This window comes from Phyllostomus hastatus, unplaced genomic scaffold (assembly GCF_019186645.2).
Source record: "Phyllostomus hastatus isolate PE091 unplaced genomic scaffold, TTU_PhHast_1.1 phas_scaffold_39, whole genome shotgun sequence".
NCBI lineage: Eukaryota > Metazoa > Chordata > Mammalia > Chiroptera > Phyllostomidae > Phyllostomus > Phyllostomus hastatus.
In genome coordinates, this window is record NW_025334028.1 from 22,358,303 (window position 1) to 22,386,298 (window position 27,996).

Genomic DNA, 27,996 nt, shown 5'->3' on the forward strand with positions numbered 1-27,996 from the left:
CCTTCCGATATGAGCTACATTGACCTTCTCATAGTGGCCTTCCAAGTCAGAGAAAGCTGAAAACTCCTTTCTTTTTTCTTCTATCACAATACCTTGATCCTTCCCCATTTGACATGTCATAAATTTAAGTGATATATTTATATACAGGGGAGGGCAAAAGTAGGTTTCCAGTTGTGATACAAATAAATAAAATAATAATTAACAAATAATAATACAAGAATAAACTGTGTTTTACGTACTCACAACTGGAAACCTACTTTTGCCCATCCCTGTGTTTGTTTACTGTCTTATAAAATGTGTGTGTCTCTCAGAACCCTGTATGCTCTGTAAGGGCATAGACCCTCTCAGTCTGATTCACCACTGTGAGCCAGGTGTTTACCTAATTCAGTGCTTGGTCCAAAGTTGAAATGGAAAACAAAAATGCCAAATGAATGAATGCCTTTCACACATGATTTAAGTGATTAAATTCTAGATTATATTTTAAACAAGAAGTTAGATATTTTGTTTAATATTACCCTAGCTCTTTCTTGCTCATTTATCCTTTGATTTAATATCCAAGAACTCTGTTTGAAACTCTTCATGGCTTCCTTGACTAAAAATAAAATGTACACTAAGTTATCAGTTCCCAATCTCTCCTTAGAATCAATGTTTTCAGATGACTTGAAAAACTTAATAGGCAGGTTTCCCTGGGAAGATGCTAAAGTACTTTCTGTTCACTATTTGGCCATGACAAACACAGAAGTGAGAAATGATTTCACAAAGTTTCACAATACTTATTAAATTTATAACATTGTGACATATGTGACATTTATAAAAATAGAATTTACAGGAAGCACTAGGCATAAAGTAGAGCTCATTTCAAAAACTGTGATCTGAAAATATAAATGTTTATTTCTTCTTGGATTTATTTCTTTTGATATAACTGTATCTGTATATAACTTTAGATATCTTTACTTGTTTTTTTGAAATTTGAGATAACAGACATAAACATTAATTTACTTTAAATATTTTTCTAGTAAATATTTTTTGCAAGGCAGCTTTTCTGTCATTAATTAAACCCTAGTGTCCTAGGGTCCTAACTATACATGTTGCTAACAGAAAAGGGAAATGTCTCTCAATGATTCTTAGGTGGAGACCATATACATATAAATATATATATTTATGTATACATTTACATATACATTATTTATATATGATTTATATATATTTATAATCTGTGACTCTTTAAAGTGTTTTGGAGATTGCCATAGCTAACTTAGCTGATGTTGAAGGTAATTTACAGAAGAATTTCATATACTTTTCAGCTATTTGAGCTATTTTTAAAAATAAGCCTAGACTAATCCTAGATTTAACAAACTAGCAAAGCAAAAATAACTTTTACCTATAGTGTTCAAGTCGCTTTTTATTGGGAAATAATTACTGTGCAAAATGGCTCATAATTACCTGGATATTTTGCAATCTACCAAGGCAGGACTGCCCAAGCTATATTACATCCTTCTATCAAAATCACCAATTTCTGCTACACTTAACTTTACTTGTTTTCTTATAGGGTATTTCGTAAGTTTTCAGATGCTTTAATACTTTATCCATAGCCAATAAGAGTTCAGTAACAATTGAAATTGTTCTCTTTGAACTAAATAAATCACCACAAAACATTTTGTAAAGTACTTAAATTTAAAACATTTGTAACATGTTATATATAGACAGATATGCCAGCTATACCAAACTGAGAAAACTTTTAAAAGGAGTCATTGCTTAGTAAACAGGCACTAAAGGGCTTATAATTCTACTTATTGAATTGAACATTAAAAATATATTACAATTTGATTCTAGCTAGCTGCATTTTGATATTCAAGTGGTATTATGAAAGGCATGTTGTCTGAAATACTAACATAGGCTGGCGAATGGTTTCATTCACCCTAATAGTATGGGTTTTCAGTTTCATCTAGTTATATAATGATGGATGGTTCTTAAAGTTAACACTTAAGATTATAGAACTTCCCTAAATTCTTCCCTAATCTAATCAACTTGTGCCTTGCAAAGAGTTAATTTTAAAACCGAACTTAATTTATAACGAACTTTTAAAAAATTGCATTTGAATAAAAAGAGGAATGTTTGTAATTTGTTAAAGACCATGTGAAAAATGCATTACTATAGCAATTACATATACCATATCTTTACATGTTAAATCCACTCTAAGAGGTGGCAGATAATTAAAACTCTTTTTAAAAAATTCCTATTCTAGCTTAAAAATGCAAGTGTATATATATACACTTTTTGATATATATATATAAAAGTGTATATATATACACTTTTTTTGATATATATATATATATCAAAATATGTAATTATAGCCTTGGAAAATGTTAATTTAAAATTTTAACATGGTTGACCCACACCCCCTGCTAATTCCCAGCTGTTCACAACACTCTAAATATTTAGTAAATTTTCTAATTCTTTTATTATTTATTATTTTTATTGATTGATTTTAGAGAGAGAGGAAGGGAGAGAAGGGAGAGAGGAGAGAGAGATAGATACATGGATTTGTTGTTCCACTTATTCATTCATTCATTAGTTGATTCATTGTGCCCTGATGATCCTGGATCAAACACACAACCTTGGTGTATCAGGATGGCATTCTAACCAAATGAGCTACCTGGTCAGGGCTCTAAGTATTTATTTCATAAGATTCTATATCTTCATCAAACCACTGTTCCTGTTTGTGTTTATGAAGCAGCTCCATGGTCTCAGCTCAGGGACATGTGAAAGGGAAGCTCCAGGTCACCTCACAACACAGACCTCCTGCCACTTAGAATCTCAAAACGTCAGGACAGTTCGAATGCTGAAATGTAAAATGATCATATTTAGTGATTTGGCCCACACATTCCAAACAAGAACAGTTTAAACAATTATCCGTCCTATCTGTTAGAGGAAACTTCAGGTAAATTCTGTTCTTGGAAACCCTTCTGGCCCTGAGGGCCACACCAATTAATTTTCCTTCTCATGAGTCTCTGATAAGGGCATCTGAGATGATTCTTGAAGCCTCAACATAACTGCACCAGGTCGACAAAGGCTGAAGAGAAAGTATGCATAAGGCTGGGAAGGTGTGAACAGGAAAGGTAATCCACTGTGCTTAGACTTCTGGATGCCTAGGAGATTGTGGAAATAGGAGAGACCTACACCCTGGCTCCATCCCCACAGCCTGGTACTGAGGCTGCAGTCCAGTGGGTGCTAAGTTCTCAGCTGTGGATGACTGGCTATGTTAACAAATGAATAGTGAAGGCTTTCAAAACCAGGCGAAGACATTGACGTTTTGGGTAACTTGAGTTTTAGCAGCTTAATGAAGGCCTGAGCACTATGGTAAAACACAGAAGGCAGGAGATCTTTCTGTATTAACACGCCCAGCAGAGAGGTGATTGGACTGAACTATGTAATGCTCTGGGCAATGGAGGAGGCAAGGGAGGAGACCCTGGGAGTTACGTCCTTCGGGCTCAGCATCAGTTTCCATGTGTTGGGCAAGAGTGAAGGAGTCAAACATGATGCTCTGTCTGTAAAAGCAGAAATGTGACATTATTTGCTGAGATAACAGGTACTGGTGGAAGAATTATTTGGGGTCAAGCTGATGCAAGCATAGCACTCAAGTGAAGCTATGTAGGAAGCAGTTGGAAATGAAGTGCTTAGGTTTACAAGTATAAAGGTCAGTTTGTGATACTGGGCGCAAAACTTCTGAGAGCAGACTTTGTGTCTTTGGGCATTAGTTAGTAACTCTTGTGAAACTGGCCACATTAAGCAATTTGTTTTGCCTAACTGAGTAAAGGCTATTTTGATAGTTTAATCCATTGTTTTCTTGCTTAAAAGGAGTTTGAGTGTATGTTTATAATACAATGACCTGGTAGTCAGGACCAGATGTAGAAAGACCAGACAACATTGAAAAAGCACTCAGGGGAAAATTTAGTGAGAATTTGGATCTCAGGTCAAAAGCTGCTTTTGCTAATGAAACCCAAATCTTTGGCACATAGCAGGTATTCAATAAATATCTACAGACCCCAGTGAGTAAAATTTCATGTCATCTTTGTAGAAGGCTCTCTGATTGCTCTTCTAGATGTCATAGTTGACATTTGTATGAATTTTTCATATTCTACATCTACCCTTGCCCCACCCTCAGAAGCAACAAGAGTAGTGACAAGAATGCCCTTGTTTGCTGGGCTTGGTCAGAGGAATTTGGAGTCTGGTGAGAAGAGCACAGACTTTGCATTGATTTTGCATCCTTGTGCTGCCTCTACAAGGTCTAGCAAGTTATTGATTTGTTTTTCACAGTCTCAGTTTGTTCAACTGCAAATGGTAGAAATAACATGTGACCTTTAAGGATTGCAAGAAAACACATTTAAAAAAGCACTTGGACACTGTATAGAAAATTTTGTGGTATTTTTTGAAGAAGTTAGCATCTTTATGATGAAATAAAAATAGCTATAATGAAATCAACCCAGTGTAGAGAACCAAGGTCCAGATTTTTAAAAATTGGTTAATATAGGACAATGATATAGTAAGTCTTAAAAAAGTAATCAGCTATACCAATCTTGCAAGGGTAAAAAATCAGAAGCAGGAGGGTAATGGGGGCATGTGTAATAGTATCAACAATAAAAAATCAGAAATAAAATACAAGAGAAATGGTTACATTTATAAGTATCAAAATTTAAAAGTAGCCTGTGTAATGAAGACAAGATCACCATAAAGAGCCAAGCACCTTTGGCCTGAATAGAGCAGTTCAAATCCTTCCTGGATTTTTTTGAAAGGTAAACCATGGGTTATCAACTGGTCCAGGTCAAATTTCCCTGCCAGGAAGTCAGTCACTATTTTTGGAACATCATCTCTACTTTTCCAACCTGTAAATAAGCACATTATTTTCTCTTTAGATTTTATTAAACAATATTTATATTTTATTATATTTGTATCTTCCCTCTTTTGCATTTTTACCTTTCCCCTATGTTGAACTCTTCTCAACATCACACAAATAGGCTGTTCTTCCCTCTTAAGAATCTATTCTCAATCACACACCAATACCTTATTCTCCCAAAGGCCAAAAAAAACACAAATGAAAAACCTTTCAAGACCCCATATCTCCTTCTAGTCAATTCAAATTTCTGTTGCTTTTTTATGAGTAACTTCTTTATTTTAGAGAAAAAAGTCATCTCTGGTTCATTGCTTCCAGTTCCACTGCCCACCCTGCCATTCTCGCTTGCGTCCCCTGGGCATCTGCAGCTGCAGCTCTCCTCAAGGTCACTGTGACAGGGAGGAGGCTCAGTGGGAGGTTGAAGCTTGTTCTCTTTCCACATCATTATCTGGGGCACAAAATGAGAGGCTACTTGGTACATAGGTGGTTCTTTAGGGCTGGCTCCTTAGAGGAAAGAAGACTTGAACTGACAGAGATATAAGTTGAGACACCTCACTTTGACTGCGTGATGTGGGGAGATTACAAATTATCAGGATATTAAAAATACAACTCAGTTAATCAGTGAATATCTATTGGGTGTACACTAGTACCAGGCAGCAAGCTGGGAATATAGCAAAGTAAAACATACCAGGCCCCTGCCAGCAGGAAGCATGGGGACCCTCTCACTTTACTACAGAGACTGACATGAACAACCCAATGCAGAGGACTTTGTCCAGTGATGGCACAAGGAGAAAACATAAAGGAAATGAGCTAGGCAGGAATCTTGGGAAAGAACATTTCCAGGAGAGAGCAGAGTAAATGTGAAGGCATTGAGGTGGAGAGTTGGCATGTGAGAAGGACACGGAGGGCAGTGTGGCTGGAGCAGAGTGAGAACAGAAGAGGAGCAGCAGCTGGGGTCAGGGGCCAGATCCATGAGACTCTGGCCATTGAGTATTTGGGGATTTTATTCTGAATAGGAAAAGAAGCCATTAGAGCAGCGATTTGCAAACTTTTTTCTATCATGGCACACATAAACTAATTACTAAAATTCTGCAGCACACCCAAAAATACCTATTTAAAATATATATATATAGGTATAATTTTGACAGATTTACAAGAAAATATATTAATAGTAATTATCTACCCTTTTGCTCTAAAGTCATTTTGAAAAAAGTCAGGTGCCTATACATGTATATAAGATTTCTGGTACCAAGAAAAATAACCCAATCAGATGCAACCTCATTATGCCACATGACCAATAAAAGCCAACTCTGTTATATGACACTTGTTGTTGTGTTGGCTGTTGTCATTTTTCTGACAATGTAAGGGAAAAGAAGTCAGTGCCTCTGACTACGTAGTCAGGCATTGCATGTTTTAAAAATTTGTACAGCACACCAGCGTGCCACACACACTGGCTGAAAATCATTGCATCAGAGAATTTTGAGAGAGGTGTGACCCGATCTTACCTCTTCTGAAACAGTCACATTCAAGTTGCTCTGTGGGGAATGTTCTATGTAGGGGACAAGAGCAAGTGCAGGGAGGCCATTTAAGAAGTTACTGTGACAAAGGAAGGAGCTGATGTTGGCCTGGACAAGTGATGGTGAGAAATGGTCAGGTCCGGAGTAAACTTTGAAGATAAAGCCAACAGGATTTTCTGAACTACTCACTGCATGAGACAAAGAGTGCAATCCAAGGTTTGGGGCCTGACCAACAGGAATGATGGAGCTGTCACTTACTGAGATGGGAACACTGCTGGAGGAGTAGGTTGGGGGCTGGGGTGGGGGTGGTGGCAGGCAGAGAGGTTTGGGGCAGGTTAGGCTTGTGCGTTTATCAACTATGCAAGTGGATATGTCAGGTGGGCAATTGGGTATATGAGTCTGTAGCTCAGGTGGAGGTCTAGGCAGAAGATGCAAACTTAAAGCCATGAGACCAGAGGAGATTACCTTGGAAGTACATGTAAGTAAGGAAAAGTTCTGAGGACTGAGCCCTAGGACACACAAAAGTTGGAGATCTGAAGATGTGGAGTCTCCAGCAAATATTCCTGGAAGGAGTGACAACTGAAGTGCAATGAACAAATTTTCATATATGTTTTGTACATATTGAGAAAGTGGACTTACTCAGCACTTCCTGTCCCCTAATATCATTCCCACAGAGAGATTTCTGGTCCCTATCATTCAAGTCTTGGAGAAACTTGAGTTGCAAGTGCTACAATTAAAAACATGCCCACCAATATTAGCCCTAACTCAAGGTGAGGAAGGATGGGCAATCATCTTTTGTATCATTGGGGTCACAGTCTCAGGTTAGATCACTTCATACCAATCCTTGGAACAAAGAACTTTAAGAGAGGTATGATGAGACAAATGGCTTCTCTCACTTTTGAAAGCAACAGTTAAGGCAGCCCTCCTGGGCCAGAGGCTCTGCTGCACCTACCTCCAAAAATACACCCCTTCCATGTGCGTCCAGTGAAGAGCAGCATAGGGTCATAGGTGAGCATTTTGGTTGCTGGAGGAGCACCCACCACCACACTGGTCCCATAGTTTGAGTGGCAGGAAGCAAGGGCATCAACCTAAGTTTAAAATGAAGGAAGCTGTTTGTTCCTTCTGTCTCATAATATCTCATGGGCTCGTAAGTGCCTATATACTCTCACAATCCTAGTAGTTAGTTCAAGTTTCCAAGTCATGAGGTTAAATAAGGCCCATACATCTTTTGTTTTCTGCTTGTGTCATAAAATTCTCAAGACAACTCTAGTCTTAATTTAGCCTTTCATACATTTGTGCTTTAAGGCAGATGGCAGAAATTCTTGTGATTAGTGTCCATGGAATTTTCATTGTGTTATGGGTTAAAGCAGAGGGGAAATTCCTGTGATATTTTCATATCAGTATCACCCTTTCAGATAAGCCTTGGAAAGTCATCTGATCTAAACTAAATTGAATTAACTATACTGATTCAATTAGCTTATTTTTTAAGTTTACTGTGAAAATAAAATACTAAAATGTGAGTTGAAGAAGTCTTTGGGATTTTTTTTAGATTAACCCCACATTTTCTGGTCATTTGCCAGTCTGGCTCTTCATTCATAACTTTTGAATAGTTGCTAGATTGTAGCAATGGATGATGACATTTATCAGACATTAGTGTTCATCAATATATTACCTGGAAGTCAACAGGCACTAACAATATATCTAATATTGCATGTTGGCTCTGTAAACATACAACCTAGAATGCTATTTGTTGGTATGGAGTAATTCTAGGTCTCACTAGGAAAGGACTATGACAACAATGGTAAATTAAAGACTAATTGTTCATAAATTATGAATGGTAATAAAGTGAATCAAAGCTCCTACTCTGTCATGAGCAGGATTGGCTTTGTCTCACATTTCCAAGTCTCCTTTCCCTCCCCAGGCTGGGGCTCCCTCATCCAGAAGCTCTGCACCTGTTTCTACATGGAGGCTGGTGCTGCTGGCTGCCACAGTGGAGCCATGTTTGAGAAGTGGAAGGCTCCTACTCCAAGGGAATTCAGACAAAACAGAACTCAGGTGTAAAGAGTGAGAAGTTGGCTACATCATGGATTTGGGGGAAGAGACTGCCAATTTGGAATAGTCTCTTTCCCACCTGGATGTCCTTATTTCTCTTCAGGAAGTTACTTTGTGCTGTTTGGCTTGCTGAAGTATAATAGATGGGATCACCTTTGCCAATAAAATCCCATATACACACAAGGAACTGAACACAAAAAAATTGTTTAGATGGTTGATTACTTTGAACACTGATCACATGGGAGTGGTGTGATGTGACACTTTGGTCACTCAGACCTGCTCACTCAGAACTGCTCATAAGCTTTTGACTTTTTCAGCAAAATTGCTTCATGATTGTCAGTTTTCACCTAAGGGTTATTTCCCTAGTTATTTGTTAATAAAGCTATGGAAAATGAGTTTTACCTTGTGTGATTAAACAGCTTGTGTATTGTGTGGTGCCCTAATCTTGTTTCTTACCATCGTATCAAGACGCCCAACAACTTCAAAACTGAAGCCCACGTTGTTGCCTGTCATTTCTGACAGCACTTCATTGATGGGCTTGGTAAAGTCCTTGGGGCTGATGCACTCCGTGGCCCCTACAGCCACGGCCTTCTCAAATTTGCCTTTGTTGAGGTCAATTCCGATGATCCTGGAAGCACCAGCCGACTTACAGCCCATGATGACTGAAAGGCCAACTCCTCCCAGGCCAAAGACAGCACAGATGGAACCCGGGGTGACCTGTGGAGAGAAAAGTTTTGCAAATGCTAGCAGCACGATAAAAATTTAAATCTATAAAGTATCTTCAATATTAGGAACACAAAATTCAGAGGATGTTAGAATTGGATCATTTATTCTGATGATAATGCCACAAAGAGGACTACAAATGGAACATCTGACAACAGCAAAGGAACAAACGTAGTATTTGCTAAGTAAATAAGAAAAATTTCTTTATAAAAGGGTCCATCATATAAAAGGCCTTTGTAAAGGGAATTTTTGCAGCCTTCCAACTTTATCTAATCTCACAGCAGGATTAAATAAGCATAAAGATCTCTGTTATTTTTTCTTCTCCACAAAGCTATGATAAATCTGTTTGAGATTCTGGTCTGACTAGCATTTTCTTGATAAACGTAACTCTGAGTTATTTTTTAAAAATTGGTTTGTCATCAAAGCCCACCCTCTATGTTTTAATTAGATGATCCATATGTAGCTCCAGGAAGGAAATGTAGTTAAATCATTTTGGATATTTTTACCCTGTACTATTCTATATTACAGGAGGGTCTAGCCAAAAGTAATTTTCCTCCTAGGGGAACCCTAAACATCAGGTAGCAGGAGACCCAAATACAGGAAACCCCACAGAATGGGTACAGCACTCATTGTGATACTTTCTTCCTCCTTCTTTCCTTTCCCTCTCTCCCTTCTTCCTTCCTTCCTTCCTTCCTTCCTTCCTTCCTTCCTTCCTTCCTTCTCCACTCCACCTTCCTCTCCCTCTTTCTTCCCTCTTCTTTTTTTTTGGCATTATCTTCTCTTGCAGAAATTATCTAAAGAAGTAACTTGTGTGTGTATATGTATGCATGTATTTTGAAATGTTTGCACCTATAAGTAGAGATTTATAGAGAACTACTGGGGTGTTGTACTCACTCTCTACGAGTTTTAATTTCAGATATGGCATCCTAATCTTTCAATTTCATTCCTGAATTTGGAGCTTTGAAATCAGTGCAGTCATTCTCTCAAGTATCATTCGGTCATTTATTCATCCATTCAACAAACTTTATTAATGGATTCCTTGATGGTCAACATTTTACAATTTTACACCAGAAACTAAACAAGACATTCTAAGCCTTTTTTTTCCAGTTTATCTACTAGCTTAATTGTCTAGATTTGAGATGGAATCGTTTGTTGATGGTTGAATTTCAGGTTCTAGTTTTAGGTACAGAAATTTATGATTCTAGATTTGTTTGCTAGGAACTCATTCAGCCTCCCTTACTAAATCCCTAGTAAGCCTTAGACTCTGGTAGCCCTGGAGTACAATCTTTCTGATCATTAAGGAATTGTAGCACTAAACACTTCTCCCTAGGTCCTTGATTCTTGACTTTCTTGTCACCTGCCTCTGAACCTTTAAGGGGATTGTGGCCCCAATGTCTGGTAACTTTAGATTGTTCCCTCTACTTCCCACTTAAAAAAAAAAAAACAACAGCAACAACAAACCAACAACTTCTCTCCCTTTTCCAACTTTCCTGTTCTAAAGAATGGGAACTGAAGATTAACATCTATAGTAAATTATCACATGATTACTATGGATGAAAACAATTGTTTAAAATAAAAGTGTTAAATATAGGTTATTTTAAAATATTTTTTAATTTAAAGTATAGAAAGTTTCTGCTTTTTGCTATTGTTTTTCTTCCCTGTTCTGATCCCCTTAGTGTTCTTTAATAATGGTCTCTGTGTCACCTTTCCAGAGGTCTTCAGGAATGGCCCCAATTGGCTCCTGGGGGCTAACTTTGGACTCTTTGGAACATCCTGCCTGATGTGAGTGTCTTTGTGTACCTGAGACCTGTGCCATGCCAGACAGTTTATGCAAACACTGGTTTATGGTGAATGAAAGCCTGGGGTTTTGAGCCATCAGCTTGACCTCTGGTGGTGCAGGGGTCTGAGTAGCTGAGGTCAGTCATGGGAGTGCTGCATGCCTGCATCCCCCAAAAGAAACCCTGACACCAAGACTTGAGTGAATTTCCCTGGTTGATCAATGTGTGTTGTCACACATTGTTCGTGGGAGAGTTAAGCTCTGTACTTGGGACACCACTGGGAGAAGACAACTACAAGCTTGCATCTGGTGTTTAGTGGACTCTGTCCTATGTGCCTTTTTCTTTGCTGGTTTCAACCTGTACCCTTTCTCTGTAGTAACCTGAAACCATGCGTGTAATAACTTCTGAGTTATGTAAATTCTTCTTGTGAGTCATTGAACTAAAGGAGGATTTGGAAGACTCCCAGCACACCCTCATATTAAACTTATATAAGTTTGACCTATTTTCAAATAGGCAAAGGCAAGAATGTATGTCCCTTTAATTGATTTGCCTTAAGGTACAGCTTCTAAGAAAAAAATATACCTAAGGTAAAGAATGTATTGGTTAATAGTATACTACTCAAGTACTAATGTGGTATTAATATATCAAATACTATATAAAAGTTATAAGTACTAATGTAAAACTATATCCAATGTCTCTTCTTTCACCTCTATCTTGGTAGGAAATTCTTTAGAAATTTTTTCAGAAAAATTCTTAAGTAAAACTTCAAGGAGACCCTTGGGAAGAAATGTTCCATCTCCAAGATTTTCCAAAGAAATTTAGAAGCAAGTGGAAACTAAAATATTCCATTGATATGTGCATGCCTGTCAATGTTATACATTCATAGACCTCAGAATCCATGTCTGGGAAAAACTACCTCCCTGGAGTTTATCATCTAATAAGTAAGATGAAAGATGTAATGAGACTCTGATACTTGGGACACACCCTATTCATGAACAACCTTCTCTTGAATGATGGGAAGAAGTTTCTGCTTAGATAGAATAGACATAAAAATAAGAACTTCTCTGAGCAAACAGGTGACTGTAAACTGAGAGTGATGTTAAGAAATCAACCACAGGAGGGCTCATGAGAAGAGTGTGCAGACAATCAAAATAGCATGTGTAGATACCTTCATGCATAAGCAGCTCAGCAGGCTTGCAGATGTTGAAACAAGTAAATGTGGTATGAGATGAGATTGTTCCAAGTATGAACTACTGAAGGATTTTTGGGTAAAACTAATGTGGTCCAGTTTATGTTTTATGAAATTACATTGGCTTATAAATGGAAAATTATTGGAGATGGTCAAGAAGAGTAATGAGGACAACAGAAGGGAGGCCATGGCATGTGTCCAAACAAGATAGAATGATGAGACTTCTGGCCAAGATGGAGGCATAGGTAGACACACTGTACCTCCTTGAACAAGCAAAATAAGGACAACAACAATTTAGAAACAAAATAACAACTAGAACTGATAGAAAATTGAACTGTATGGAAGTCCGACAACCAAGGAGTTAAAATATACACATTCATCCAGACAGGTAGGAGGGGCAGAGTCAGAGGCCAAGCAGAGAGGGGTCACAGCAAAAAAAGTGGTGGCTTGCAGACCCTGGGTGCACAAGGCAGCAGCTGATGGACCCCTTGTGCACAAGAACCCCGGGCATCCAAGATGACAGCGAGCTGACCCTGGGTGCTCAGGTGGCAGCTGACAGACCCCTGGCATGGGGTGGCAGTGGGAAGATCCAGCAAGGTGGCGATTGTGGAGCGGGGGTGCGGCATGCTGACCTGGCAGTTCCACATTCATGCGTGCAGATAAACCAGGTGAAAATGGGGAGTGAGACAGACGGCGCAACCCTGGGCTCCAGTGCAGGGAAATAAAGCCTCAAAACACCGATTGAAAACATCTGTGGGGTTGAGGTGCCAGGAAAGACTCCCAGCCTCACAGGAGAGTTCATCGGAGAGACCCACAGGGTCCTAGAACATACACAAGCCCATCCACACAGGAATCAGCACCAGAAGGGCCCATTTGCTTGAGGGAAGCTGTGGAAGGGACTGAAATCCAGCAGAGAGCAAAAAAGCACCACTGTTCTCTCTCGGACCCCTACCCCACATACACCATCATAACCCAGCAACTGGGTTGCTGCACCCTGGGGAACACTTAAGGCTCCACCCTTCACTACATAACAGGCATGTCAAGATCCCCCCCCCCCAAAAGGCCCAACTGGAAGAACAGATCAAAGCTCCAGAACAAATACAGCTAAGTGACGAAGAGATAGCCAACCTATCAGATGCACAGTTCAAAGCACTGGTGATCAGGATGCTCACAGAATTGGTTGGATTTGCTCACAAATTAGGTGAAAAAATGAAGGCTATGCTAAGTGAAATGAAAGAAAATGCACAGGGAACCAATAGTGATGGGAAGGAAACTGGGACTCAGATCAATGGAGTGGACCAGAAGGAAAAAAGAAACAACCAAACGCAAAAGAATGAAGAAATAAGAATTCAAAAAAATGACGAAAGGCTTATGACGAATGACCTCCAGAACATCTTTAAACATTCCAACATCCGAATTATAGAGGTACCAGAAGGGGAAGAGGAAGAGCAACAAGTGGAAAACTTATTTGAACAAATAATAAAGGAGAACTTCTCCAATCTGGCAAGGGAAATAGACTTTCAGGAAGTCCGGGAAGCTCAGAGAGTCCCAAAGGAGTTGGACCCAAGGAGAAACACACCAAGACACATCATAATTACATGAGCCAAGATAAAAATAAAGGAGATAATCCTAGAAGCAGCAAGAGATAAGGAGACAGTAACCTACAAAGGAGTTCCCATCAGACTGTCAGCTGATTTCTCAAAAGACACCTTATAGGCAAGAAGGGGCTGGAAAGAAGTATTGCAAGTCATAAAAGGCAAGGACCTACATCCCAGATTGCTCTATCCAGCAAAGCTGTCATTTAGAATGGAAGGGCAGATAAAGTGCTTCTCAGATAAGGTCAAGTTAAAGGAGTTCATCATCACCAAGCCATCATTATATGAAATGTTAAAGGGACTTATCTAAGAAAAAGAAGATAAAAAACATGTATAGTAAAATGACAGCAAACTCACAGTTATTAACAACCACACCTAAAACAAAAACAAACTGAGCAAACAACTAGAAGAGGAACAGAACCACAGAAATGGAGATCACATGAAGGGTTAGCAACAGGGGAGTGGGAGGAGGAGAGGGGGGAAAAGGTACAGAGAATAAGTAGTATAGATGGTAGATAGAAAATAGACAGGGGAGGGCAAGAATAGTATGGGAAATGTAGAAACTAAAGAATTTACGACACATGGACTTGAACTAAAGAGGGGGATTGTGGGTGGGAGAGGGTATACAGGGTGGAGGGGAATGAAGTGGGGGAAATGGGACAACAGTACTAGCATAATCAATAAAATATTATTTTAAAAAAGATACAATGATGATAATACATTGAAGAAGATGGAGAAATTTACAATATGCCTTGTACATAGAGTTAATAGGACTTGCTCTTGGATTTCATCAAAGGTGGAGAGGAAAGAAAAATAATGAAGAACGTTGGAATGGGCAATATATATTTTAGGGGCAGGGAATAAGAAAGGTAAGAATTCAATTTTATACCTATTCAGTTTGAAATACTTCTGAGACATCCATACAGAGGTGTCAGATAGGGATTTGGATCAAAGAATTTGGAGAGAGTTTGAGTTATTTGGAATCAATTAACATACATAGTTTTTCTAAAGACTTTGGAGTTGATGAGAACACCACAGTAAGGGAGTTGCCTGGATTGCTTGAGGGAATGGCTGGTGTATTATGAATTATACATTATTCTACTTTCCTCTTGTACTTATTAAGAGTAACATAAATTGAGTCCAAATATGCATTCTTAAAACCTCATTTGTATACAGAAAAGATAATAAACTGGAATTTTATTTTGCTGAGTTGTTCTAAAAGATAAAAAAAATACTTCATTCATATGTTCATATTATATACCAGCTATTATGAATGGAATTGTGTTCCTTGCAAATTCATACATTGAAGTCTTAACCCCAGTACCTCAGAATGTGATCTTATTTGGACACAGGGTCTGTGCAGGATTAACCAAGTTAAAATAAGCTCATTAAGGTGGGTCATAATCCAATATGACTTCTCCCTTCTAAAAAGGGAAAATTTAGATGCAAAGACTGGCAGAGCTGAAGAATGACATGGAGAGCTGCCTGGAACACATCCTTCACTCACAGCCCTCAAAAACACCAGTCCTGCCAGCATCTTGATTCCAGTCTCCAGAATGTGAGACAATACATTACTGTTTAAGCCACTCAGTTTGTGGTACTTCACTATGACAGACCTAGCAAACTAACAAACCAGCATTGATACTTATTTTGTGTAAGAAAAAAGATAAGTTTCAGAATCTAAATTTTAAAATTTAGAAGTCAACCTAAAGGAAATGTAGAGAAAACAAAATTAAATATAAAAATCTTATTTTCACTTATTTAGAAGTAAAATGTCTAATTTGAATTTTTAATTTTATTTTCAGTTGGTTTGACATTGTGTAGAAATAGCCTGAATATTAAGTGTTTTCAAAAATCTTTAGGATTCAAAAAAATCATTAAAAAGAGGAAGAAACTAGCCCATCCACCTTCTTACCTTGCCAGTTTTAATAGCAGCTCCATATCCCGTGGAAAACCCACATCCAATTAAACAGACTTTCTCAAGAGGAGCCGCGTCATCAATCTTAGCAACAGCAAATTCATTCACCACCGTGTACTCAGTAAACGTACTGGTGTTAGCAAAGTGGTACACTGTTTTGCCCTTGCATGTAAATCTGCTAGTGCCATCATCCAGTACTCCACGACCAGCAAGGCTATTTGATACATCAAATACACATGTCATTAATTCAATTCAAAATTAACACAGGAACAATTTAAATGGAATTAGAATAAAAATTATTGAAACCTACTCAGTCTTAATGCAAAGGTTTCCATCTGGGTTGCGGCAAGCATTGCATTCTCTACACTGAGGCAGAAAGAGGGGGATGACTTTATCACCTAGAGGAAAACCATCATGATATAAGATGTTGGTCTTTAACATTAAAATATGAAATAAACGAATGTGAATTAGTCCATGCCACATGCAAGTATTTTAAAGTTTATAAGCATCATAAGATTTGCTTGCTAAAGGCTGACACTGCCAAATTAAACTTCACTCTGATGGGAGGGAAGTGGGGAGGGTTGGGGGGGCTGGATTGGGACTAAAAGGGAGAAAACTGTATTTGAACAATGATTAAAATAAAATTAAAAAATAAATAAATAAAAATAAAAATGAGGAGAGTCTAAAAAAAACTTCACTCTGTATCATACATTCATTCTCCTTGTATCCTTTTATTTTTCTAAATTGTGTTAAGGTTCTGTCTAATAATCTCTAGTTGTGCTGTTTCCTTTGATGGGATAAACAGACCCTACTTATCTCAGACTCTGACTTGACATGTGCACACCTGGTTTCACTGTAGTCACTCCATCTCCAATGCTCTCCACAACCCCAGCTGCTTCGTGTCCCACAATCACGGGAAACCTAGTCAACATTAATCCTTTAATCACATGATCATCTGTGCGACAGATTCCTGTGGCCAAAATCTGTGGTCAAAAACAAGAACATTGCATTAACCAGCACACTGGTCACTTCACAGTTGGGAGGATAGTTAACTCGCTCTTGAAAAAAATATAATTATTTATTCATTGTGATTGCCTAATATATAATTGTGTTGACTCACAGAAGACTCTGAGCCTAATACCAACCATCATTCATGATCCCTCTCATCAAGGGATTTACAATGTTGCTGCCTCTGGCCCTCCTGTGAATCTCAGTGCCTGTCCATAATAAACCAGTGCTCTTGTGAGGGGTGCAGATGTTACTACGTGGACAACATGTTAGTAGATTTTTTATAGCCAGACCTTCCTAAAACTCTCTTAATGAAAGGTAAAGGGAGTGGTGTGCACAAACATAAGTGCAGAGCAAAATCTTACTGTTACTACAGCACACAGGTAACAGGAGGTGGACAAAGAAGAACTGGCAGCAACACCTATTCAACAAGCTGGTAACCAAACCAGTGGTTAGGCTGTGTCCAAAGGATTCGGGGAAGCACTCCAGGAAGCAGTCATTTCTTGAGGCACAAATGAGTTTCTCATTCTTTGGGAAAGGTAATCTCAATACTATCTGACTTCCAGTCATTAGTTACAATTACTAACCATTTTACAAAAAATCAGAATCATGTCAATACAAATTCAACAAATAAAAGTTTTAGTAGAGCTGATTAGTGCCATCATTTTAATGAATAATTGCCAATTTAACCAATAAACAAGAACCAGTAAGAGAATTAATATACAAAATTTGAGAAACCTTCTTTAAGAATCCATCCTCACAACAATGATATACTCAATATTGGTGTGATAACATGTTAGGTTTATGTAATCTAAGGCTCATTACCTTAATACGAACTTCTTTCGCCTTTGGTGGGGCAACTTCTATTTCCTCAATGGAAAGGGGATTATTCGGCTCCCATAACACAGCTGCCTTGCATTTAATAACCTAAGAAATTGGTGAGAGTTACAATGGGTTATAATTATGTCTTCACAAATACAGATTCCACAAATAATAAAAATATGGACAAAAGCTTTTATATAACATTCTAATTTGACCAGGATGGTTTTCACTGAAGACTAGAATTGTAATCTTTAGAGATCATCTTGTGTGCACCCGTGTTTGGTATATGAGAAACGTGGCCCAAAAGATTAATCCAAGGCCACGTGATGCCTGAGGAGCAGGGCTGGACTAGACCTGAGCCACAACCCTTTGCTTTTTTTGCTGTGGTCACATAATATTTCACTGAATTAGGTTCTTGTACTACATTTCAAGTTAACAAAACTGTCATCTTTGTATCACTTATCCACAAGGGCAAATTTATAAAACCGAAGATGCTGCTGATTTTTCTACAAGAATTTAAGCCCATATTTAAGTGCTGTATAATCATACAGCAGCCGGGAAGGCATTAAAAGTTAGCATGGTAGGGATGAAGGGAACCACAAACATCATGAAGTACATAGACTGGGAGTTCCTAGATGACTCAGTCTGAGTTTTGCATCTCTGTACCCCTATTTTGCACCTAACACAGTTTTTGCATCTCATTGGGTCTTAAATGCTTAAAGCAAAAAATGGCAAAACTAAACATTTTTGATACATATAATGCTTAATTAAATTTATAAGGAAAGCATAAAGACATCCATCCATTCCTACTACTCCTGCCCTTCCACACACCACACTCACACCCAGAGATTCATGCAAAGGATGTAAATAGGAAAATGCAACAAATTAATAAATATATAATGCAGTATTTTCTCCTCAGTTATAAAAAGGTTTTTTGTTAATAGAAATAATAAAATATAATTCTAAGTCCATAATAACTTTTTTGTTTAACAAGAACACACAGTGCTGTAGAGGGGGCGGCAAATGGGTAATTCATTAATATTGACACCTTTTTCTTTGTCGTAGATGATCATATTTTCTTTTTGGTAACTTTACTGAGATATATTTGACAAACAAAAACCTTTGATATATGTAAGGACTATACATTGTTGTTATATGTATCACCACAATCAAGCTAAATAACTTATCCATCATCTCTACATAGTTACTAGGGCATGTGTATGTGTGTTGTGTTGTGTGTGTGTTGAGAAGGTGTAACATCCATCCTTTTCAGAAAATTTCAACTATTCCATGAAATGTTGTTAACTATCATCACCGTGTTGTACACTACAACACCAGAACTCATTCATCTTGCATAACCAAAGCTTTGTACCCTACTTAAGAATATCTACAAAGAGTAGACTGGTGGATACCAGAGGGGAGTGGGGTTTGGGGGTACTAGATGAAAAAGGTGAAGGGATTAAGAAGTGCATATTTAGCCCTGGCTGGTGTGGCTCAGTGGATTGAGCTTGGGCTGCGAACCAGGCATCGCAGGTTCGATTCCCAGTCAGGGCACATGCTTGGGTTGCAGGCCATGGCCCCCAGCAACCTCACATTGATGTTTCCCTCTCTCTCTCTCTCTTTAAAAAAAAAAAGAAGTACATATTTGTAGTTACAAAATAGTCTTGGGCTTATAAAGTATAGCATAGGGAATATAGTTAGTAATGTTACAGTGACTGTGTGTGGGGCCAGGCAGGGGCTGGAAGGTGTGGAGTGGAGGAAAGCTTGGTGAGTATGTGATTGTTCGGCCACTGTGCTGTATCCATGAAACCAGCCTGTGATAATGTTCAAGGTGGACTGTAACTGCAAAAAAAACATTAGAATTTCTGCTATACCAAGTCAAGTCAAAGACAATGACAATGGTCACATCATTTCCTGACAGAGTACTTCACTCTTTAATTGATCTATAAAGTGCAGTTTTTAGAATTTATCAATACCAGTTTCACTCATAAATTAAACTATCTAAAGTTTAAACAGAGGACTATCTTGACCACTCACCCTATAATTTTATTTTTAAAATCTACCTTAAAAATGCTAACTTCAGAAAAATCTTAATATATTTAGAGATTAATACAGCACTACTTATGAAAGGAAATATATAATCAGTCTGTGTAAACACACATGTAAGAAATAATAGAAAAATGATGAAATAAATTGTGATAAATCTAGAAACTAGAGTTACAAATTTAAAACATGTTTACAAATTTAAGTAGGAAAAGTAGGATAAAAATATTTATAGTGTGAGTATGACTACATAAAATATAGGTGAAAACATGTAAGAAGGGAAAGACAAACAAAAATGATGGTGGTTTTTAGGATGTAAGGGTATGGTTGATTTTTTTCCCTCATATTTGCCAATTGTTTCAATTTGCTAGGATGATTATTGTTATAGGCTGGATTGTATTATCCAACGTTCATATGCTGAAGTTCTGACCCCCAGTACCTTGGAATGTCTCTGTATTTGGAAACAGAGTCTTTTAAGAGATAATTAAGTTAAAATGAGGCTATTAGGGTGAGCCTTAATCTGATATGACCCATATCTGTATAAGGACACAGGCATGTGTAGAGAAGACCATGTGAAAACAGAAAGAAGATGGTCATTTACAAGACAAGGAGAGAGGCCTCAGAAGAAACCAACCTTGCTGACACCTTGAGCTCAGATGTTAGCTTGCAGAACTGTGTGAGAAAATAAACTTCTGCCGTTTAAACCACCCAGTCTGTGGTACATTGTTAAGGCGGCCCTAGCAAACATTTACTATAAAAAGGGGAAAAAGTAATCCCCAATGAAAAGGGAGCCCCTGTTCTCACGAGCTACACTGAAACACCAGAGCAACTTGGGCTATACATAACCCTTATGCAAACCACACTATTGCATAACTATCTCAATATCAAAATTATTCAAGTTTTATGCTATACCTTAAATTTTACATTGTATTATTAATTATAATTAGAAAGTGTTTCCTTGAGCCTACTGAGTTCTCTGGCATTGGAAATATTCTAACAATGGTTAGATATCTACTTTGTAGAACTTGAGCATCTGTTGGCTGGATGGAGTTACAAATTTTTAAGATACCTTTCAACCATAAAATCCATTAGCTTCTGTGGGTGGAGTTGCTAGCTTCTAGAGCACAACATCAATTCCCCAATTAATCTAGTTTTGCTGGATTCCTGACCCAAACTAGAATGTTCTTATTCTATTTCTACACAATTACAGGAACAAAGATTTCTAATTCTAACATTATAGAGTATTCTCACTCATCACATTACCCAGACTTCAAAGGTATCTTCGTTGTTTTACAAACCTTAATGTAAGCTAAAGATGAAGTTGTTTAAATTAAAACAAACAAAACAAACAAAAGCACTTAACACTATAAAAAATTGTCTACATTTAAAACAAGGAGCTGGCAAATGAAGAGAAAATGCCAAAGCTATTTCTAAAGTCATTGTCAGCTCTGTTTCTTAAATAAGAAATGAACTTTACTACAATATATTCTTGTTTTTAACTTATTTTTTGATAAAACCAATATCTTTATCAAGCATAATACTTTGTTGTCTACTTTGAATTCCAGAATTAGCATTTTCCCATAATTAACAGCAGGAAAATCTTTTCGCAACAGCTGGGAATGAGCCCGGCCTCCCAATGAACTAGAGGTGAATGCAACGCATGTAAATGAGACTGTTGAAAGTCTCCTTATGGAAACATTTTGCTTCCCAGAGCAAATGCCTAACTATCCTGCAATCAAGTTACTACTAATGTCAGTATAAACCACATTTCTCCATTTCCCATCAATGTCTTACTGAAAAACTTTCCAGATACTCTTTTCATTGGCACCCTGATAGGCTCTCTCCAGTGTCTCCTCCACAGGCACTTAATTCCTCAAATAATATCCCCAAGTACTCAACTAATTTTATGTGTTCAAAGTTCTAAAAGTCAAAGCCACAATATTAAATCAAGATCATGAGGTTACAGAAATGTTCTGCTTACTTTTCCAGCAGTGCCCATCCTGTCTTACTCCTGGTTCTGTAGTTCAGTAAACAGATTTTTTTCTCATTGAAGTTCAGCTCACTCTGCTGTAAATAGCAGCATCTTATACCCTCAGATAAACAGCCAAAAGGTCCGCCTTCAACAATATGACTCACTGCCTCCAGGACTTTGTGGTGGTATATGAGCCTCACCCTTTGCAGAGCAAGTCATGAAAATAAATACAGAAACTTATGATGAAACCAATGGCAGAGATCTAACAAGGACAGAATAGTCAAACCTATTGAAAAGGGCTGAAAGCATTCTTATCTTCCTTATATTTGGGGATATAGAAACAAGTCAGGTTAGTTGAGTTCAACATAACACATGAAAAATGTTTTGTGTGCTTCTTCAGCTGCTCTGCTCAACACAGCTGATTATAGGGATGTGCTCGTCTGTCTGTATTTGTGCTCTACTTCATCCTGCAAAAACTCGATATAGTTTGTGAAAAACATATAATAAAACATAAATGGCAATAGGGCCAAGGATGTGTAATCTAATTAGAATAGAAGGTGCAGGTTGGGAAAGGAGAACTGGGGGTACATAAGACACAAGATGTGTACAACCATGATTTCTAGGTGTCTGGGGGATAGAAAGGGATGGAAAACTTGTTCCCCCTGCACATGGACAAAGTACAATCTGGATACAAACCCCCGTTATACACAGAGTTGTCTCATTTGATTGTATAGTGTGTGCACAGAGGGTGCATAATGAAGGCAGGAAGAAATCTGAAATGCAGTCTGCTTACTAGCTCTCAGAGGCCAAAGGGATTTCACTTACTTGGGCAAGTGCTCAAAAGCACTTCTGAAGTACCTGACACGAATTTCCTGAATTTACTGCCAGGATTGATGTGGAGTGTCCAAGACAGATTTTATTAACTGTAGTATTTGCAGCACACTGCCACACTCACCTCCAGGTAAATTCATTCTACGCGAAGATGCTTTTACGCTGTGGACTGAAAGGGTTGGGCAGGTGTTCCACATCTACACACAATGGTGTTTAGACTATGGAATATTCTTCAGGCAACAGCTATGAACAGAAATTTGTTCTGAAAAACTGTTGTAAGTTTTACCACAAAGATCTCTCTCAATGTAATATAGTAAGTGTAGTAGGTCCAATTTAACATATATTTCTGCCTAATTCAGAGCTGGCAATTAGAATTAGTTCTGCTTAGTCATAGCCAGATTAAAAGCACTAGGTGAAAGTACTGCCAGTCCGTGAGGCTTGAGTGTGAACCACTGTTTTAGCTGCAAACACTGATGAAGTCAGGCCCATTTTATTCTGAGTCCCAACCTTTAAACCAAAGAAACCAATCTTTATCTCAGTGATGAAAAGTTGTTTACTTTCAGACAAGGGCAAAAGAGTACCAACATAGTCAGTGCCAGAACAAACACAAAAACACTCATTTGGTGAACTCCCTCTTAAGATCTTGGCACAACCTTTTAGCACGTTAATATAAAAAAAGTTTTACAAAAAATAGTGTTAGTGAGATTTCATATCTGTATAATCCTTATGAGCCTAATCCATTGTGTTGCGACCCTCCAAGGCTGGTCCGGTCCATGGTACTCATGCAGACAGAAAATATCCACGGAACCACCGGGTTGTCTGGAATGCCTTTATTCATGGGTGGGCAAGGCACACACGCTGTAAGCTGCGTGTGCATCTGCATGTCTCATGTCTTGGCCCTTGCTTTCCAGTGTGGCACCCATCTTGGCACCTGTCCCCTTATGTGTCTCTCATCATCATCATCCCCAGCAGGGAGTCCCTATTCATTTAAATATCAGAGGGGAACAAAGCCAGCAAGATGCCAGAAATTACATAACATAATTCTGTGCATGCGAGTCCACTTCATGTTGTAGGGACAGTTTATTGGACCCAGTTTCAAGGCTATGAGAATGCTACTTATTAGGCCCCTTCAAGGCTGTGGGAACACTGTTTCCCTCAGCTACCCAGACACCTGGGTGAGGAATCCAGATTGCCTTTACTTACCCTACATCCCTTCTCAGGGAGAATTGCTTGGGTGATATAAATGCCAAAAGCTGCAACTTGTAAGGTAACCTATTTTTAAAAAGTTGAGCTAAAAAAGTTCACTGTTGTGTTGGATAATAAAGCATGTCAGTCCTAATTTTAGGTTTGCAGAAATTGCCAGCTGACTCCCTCTTGTAAACCTGTTCACAGCGTTTCCATGAAATTCTGGGGTCAAATCTCCCAGGGTACTGAATTTCCTAAAGCTGTGAGCCTGGTGCCTCTCCAAAAGTTTCCAAAAGTCTCCAAAGAAACATGCAAATCTCAAAGTATCCATGGAACTCTAATTTTCTCAGGACAGAATACACCACGAAGGACTTTGAGAAGTATGATGCAGGAGTAAGGGCTGTGGTGTCAGATACACCTGGTTCAGGACCTGGAACATGCATGCCCTCAGCTGCCACATTTGTAAAATGGGAATAATAATCAGTACGTTGTATGTGTGTCCTGGGGATCAAGGTGAAGCACTTCCTATACGGCCTGGTTCAGCAGCAAATAAGATTATGATTAACTTGGTTCCCACTGGTAACTAAATGTTTAGATTTTTAAAATATTTAAAATATAGCTACTGGGGGCAAAATGGCCTGGAGTCCAGGCTCAGTGGAACTGTCTTAGAGAAATCAATAATGCAGTACCAGAGCCTCCAGGATTTTCTAAGAACTTGAGGCTAAGAATCTTCTGTACCTGCAGGTGCTACCAGAAATTCAGGTGGAATCAAAGGAGCACAGTAGAATTCACATGTGTGTTTGCCCTGGACTGAGGGTGTTCCCAGGATGCAGGAAAGTCAGTGCTAAACCCAGGAGAGTCCAAGCAAATGGAAACTGTCATCTTATGCACGCTCTGCTTCCCCTGAAGTCCATGAGTGTGTGTGATCCACAGAGTCATGTCAGCTTTGAGTGCCAGGCCTCCTGTTCACAGCCCTGATCCTTCACCCTCAGTAACAGCCTTCCATCATGGACACCAACTAGGACTCTGTTGGCCCCGGGCTTCAGGATGACAGCAGGGAAGAGAGATGGTCACTGGAGTCAGAAGAACTAGGTGAAACGTCAGCTCCAGAAGTGACCAGGAAGAGCTAGTGGCAACACACTAAGTGCTCCAAACTTCACAACTTCAAGGCTTGTCATGAGCCTAAGGGAGGTCATGTGTGCCAACCTGCTTATTACACTGTCACATGGTCAGAAAACAAAAATACAATAAGTTGTATCTCCAAGACTGAGTGAGTAAGAAAAGGGCCTTTGTGTCACAAGAAAATGAACCTTAGTTTATTGCTGAATCATTCTTAGTAGCAGAAATAGTTATGCAACTGTAATACTAAAGAACATTCAACTGCTAGTCACCCAGGATAACCATAAACACTACTGTTGTTCTGCCTCAGCCAAAGCCAAACATTCAGGGTGAGGTTGCATCCTGGCCTTTGTTCCCACAGTTTTCTCACTCCAACACTGCAGCTCAGCTGGTTGCAAGGTGAAACCCGTCCTTTGATCCTTGAGCTCTGCCAAGCCCCATGAGGGTGAGGCCTTTCTGAAAAGAAGGAATGGGGTAGGGTTTCTGCAGCTCTGCCCTGACAGATTTTTCTAATCCTTCAGGCTCCCTGCACCAGCTTTCAGAACTGCTGTGTGTGAGATTATGCTGGGCAGTTTCAGAAAATTTTCTTGTGCACACACACCCTGCCCATGAAGAGAATCCAAAGCAGATTTTTCCTATGTCAGAGAACTTCATCTCTGCTTTTGTGAACTCTCCATTGTGTTCAGCCCACCCCCTGAGTATGCTGGCTGATGAGAGTTTCCATTAAAGGAGATCAGAATTGTGGAAAAATATAAATCCCAGTTGTTTTGTTCCCCTCATGACCTCCCTGAATATTCACAGAAAATAAGTCAAGGCAGCAGGGCTGGCTGTTGGTTCTTCATTTCAGAGAGGAGCCTCGAGGCTCTTCCTTGCAGAGGTCAGGCCACAAATAGGCACAACAGCTGGGAGTGTGGCTAACGACTGGAAAGCAGAGGCCTTGGGAAGAAGGCAGACATGGCTCTGGAAGGCACTGCGTGTCTCACACAAGTTGTGATCTGTTCTCTTTTGGCATCTATTTCCAGAGCCCCCCTCAGTGCTCGTCTCAGTAGAACATAGAAACTCCAGAAGGTCAGCTCAAAGTGGCTGCAGACCACATATCTACTGCAGTGGAGTTAGAGGGCACTTGCAGAAGTCCCTGGGGCAGCAGCAGTGTGGTGGGTCAGGGAAGGCCTGTGTACAACCAAATGTGCAACCAAAGTTCACACTTTGTGGGAAATGCCACCAGCATCTGCTACCCTTTTAAGATTGCTACTGTACCCTTTATCACTTTTTTTGTTTTATTATGAGGGTCAGATATAGCATATTTAAGCGTTGGCTTATTTTTTCCAGTTTTTCTTAGAGGACATAGTTGCAGCACTTTCTCACTTCTATAAGTCACCTAAAAAAATGAAAATGTGTGAGCGTAAAACACAGAGTGCCTCTAAGTGATAACAGTGAAATGAAGAGTTCAATTGAACTCTGAGATGAAGAAGTGGGTCCCTGTCTATAGTAAATACGGGGCTCCTCAGCCAAACCCACTCAGGGGCGAAGAGCCCTGGGTGTTATTGAAGACCTGTGGTCAGGCTGAACTGTGGCCTTGCTTTTCTTTCCTGGTCCTAGGAATGAAGTTACATGACAGGATAGAGCTGTATGACAGTGCTCACAGAGGACAGGACCTGGGATTGAATAATGTGGGAAAGCTAGTGGCTAAATTGAGGTCTGAGTTATAATCCTGTAGGAAATGACTAAACTGAGAACATGTGTGTGATTTGTACTTGATTACTTCAACAAACAACTTCTGATTTTTAAAAAGGTTTAATTATGCTTGAAATATAGTGAATTTATTTTCTGAATTAAAATTGTCTAATAAAATATTTGGTTTTGATGTTGTTGATATCACCTTCTTTCATATTTGAGACCTCATTTTGTATACGTAATGTGAACACTCAAATGTTTGTGAAACATTTCAGTGCTTTATGGAAAAAGTGGAACAGAATATTTTATATCAGAACATATTTGAAAATCAGAGTTATGATCAAATTTATGCCAATGTTAAAGAAGAAGAGTAGAAAATATCTTGATCAAATCATGCTCTGAAACTTCCTCTTCATAACTTTATTAATAGTACCTAATATTTATTGGCTCATTAAATCATTATCTTATTTGATATTCATATAACACCTGCAAAGCAGATGGTATTATTAAAGCCCATTTTAGAGATGAGGAGTAAAGACACAATTTAAATAAACTTCAAAGGTAATCTCAAAGGGGAAATGATATGGTACTGAGTGACATGAGAACTATGGGTCAGTTGTGGAAGTGTTTATAAAATGACTGAACAAAGGGGAGGGAGGAGAAAAGGAGAAAAAAAGCAGGGAGGAAATGAGCTAGAAGCAAAACAAGTGGTCTGAGTTCTGACACCATCTTGTATGTGCAGCCATCATTCACAGCATGAAGCACCCTATATGGTAGTCCCATAGCCCTAAATCCAAGGAGCAGAGAGTAGTATGAGCCTCTATTGTCTTCCCCACCCCAACACCCACACACACAGAATCAGCCTCAACAAGGAAGAAAGGGCTCGTGAACACAAAACACTAGGCACAGCGAGGCTAGCTGGGATGAAGAAACTCTTGGGTAAACATACTTGCTTATTATCCATGTTTCTACCTCCTCATTTTTTTACCAACTGAATCCTCAAAGACCCAACTATCCTCTTTCTTTCCATTGTCATCATTACCTGAGCCTCTGTAGAGCCCAAACTGGCAAATTTAGATGGAAGCAAAAGAGACTAGAATTTGCACTTCAGAATTATTGACTAAGAGGTTTTGGGCAGATGACTTAATTTCTTTTTTTTAAAGGTTTTATTTATTCATTTTTAGAGAGAGAGGAAAGGAGGAAGATAGAGAGGAAGAGAAATATCAGTGTGTGGTTGCCTCTCACTTGGCCCCCACTGGGGTCCTGGCCTGCAACTCAGGCATGTATCCTGACTGGGAATCCAACCAGCTACTCTTTGGTTTGCAGCCCACACTCAATCCACTGAACTACACCATCCAGGGCAGATGACTTAATTTCTTATACCCACACATTTCTCATCTACCAAGTGGTAAAGATAATGTCTTTTTTCTAGGGAGACTACATTGAACAGAGTTGAAGAATTCAATCTCTGGACTCTGACATCCATTTGAGAATGTGTTTACCATTGAAAAATAAGTAATTTTTGCAAGCCTTAATTTATTCATTTGTTTCACAGAACTGCTAAGGGAATGGAATGAGATGCCATATATTAAATACGTGACATGTTGGTTGTTAATCAATAATTAACAACCAACAACTGTTAGCTTTTATTACAGTGACTGAAGATCAGTGATAATCCC

The 27,996-nt window shown here is 38.8% G+C and overlaps 1 protein-coding gene across 1 annotated transcript; it reads right to left on the minus strand.

Moving 5' to 3' along the window:
- Window positions 1–236: 236 nt before the first annotated feature.
- On the minus strand, window positions 237–21,671 carry ADH7 (alcohol dehydrogenase 7 (class IV), mu or sigma polypeptide). Its single transcript, XM_045820074.1, has 9 exons — window positions 21,518–21,671; window positions 17,497–17,598; window positions 16,508–16,646; window positions 15,974–16,061; window positions 15,661–15,877; window positions 8,917–9,177; window positions 7,361–7,496; window positions 4,745–4,883; window positions 237–2,842 (listed from the first exon to the last, which is right to left on the minus strand). The coding sequence occupies exons 1-9, from the start codon at window positions 21,533–21,535 to the stop codon at window positions 2,818–2,820; spliced, it is 1,125 nt and encodes a 374-aa protein (XP_045676030.1). The 5' UTR covers window positions 21,536–21,671; the 3' UTR covers window positions 237–2,817.
- Window positions 21,672–27,996: the final 6,325 nt, after the last annotated feature.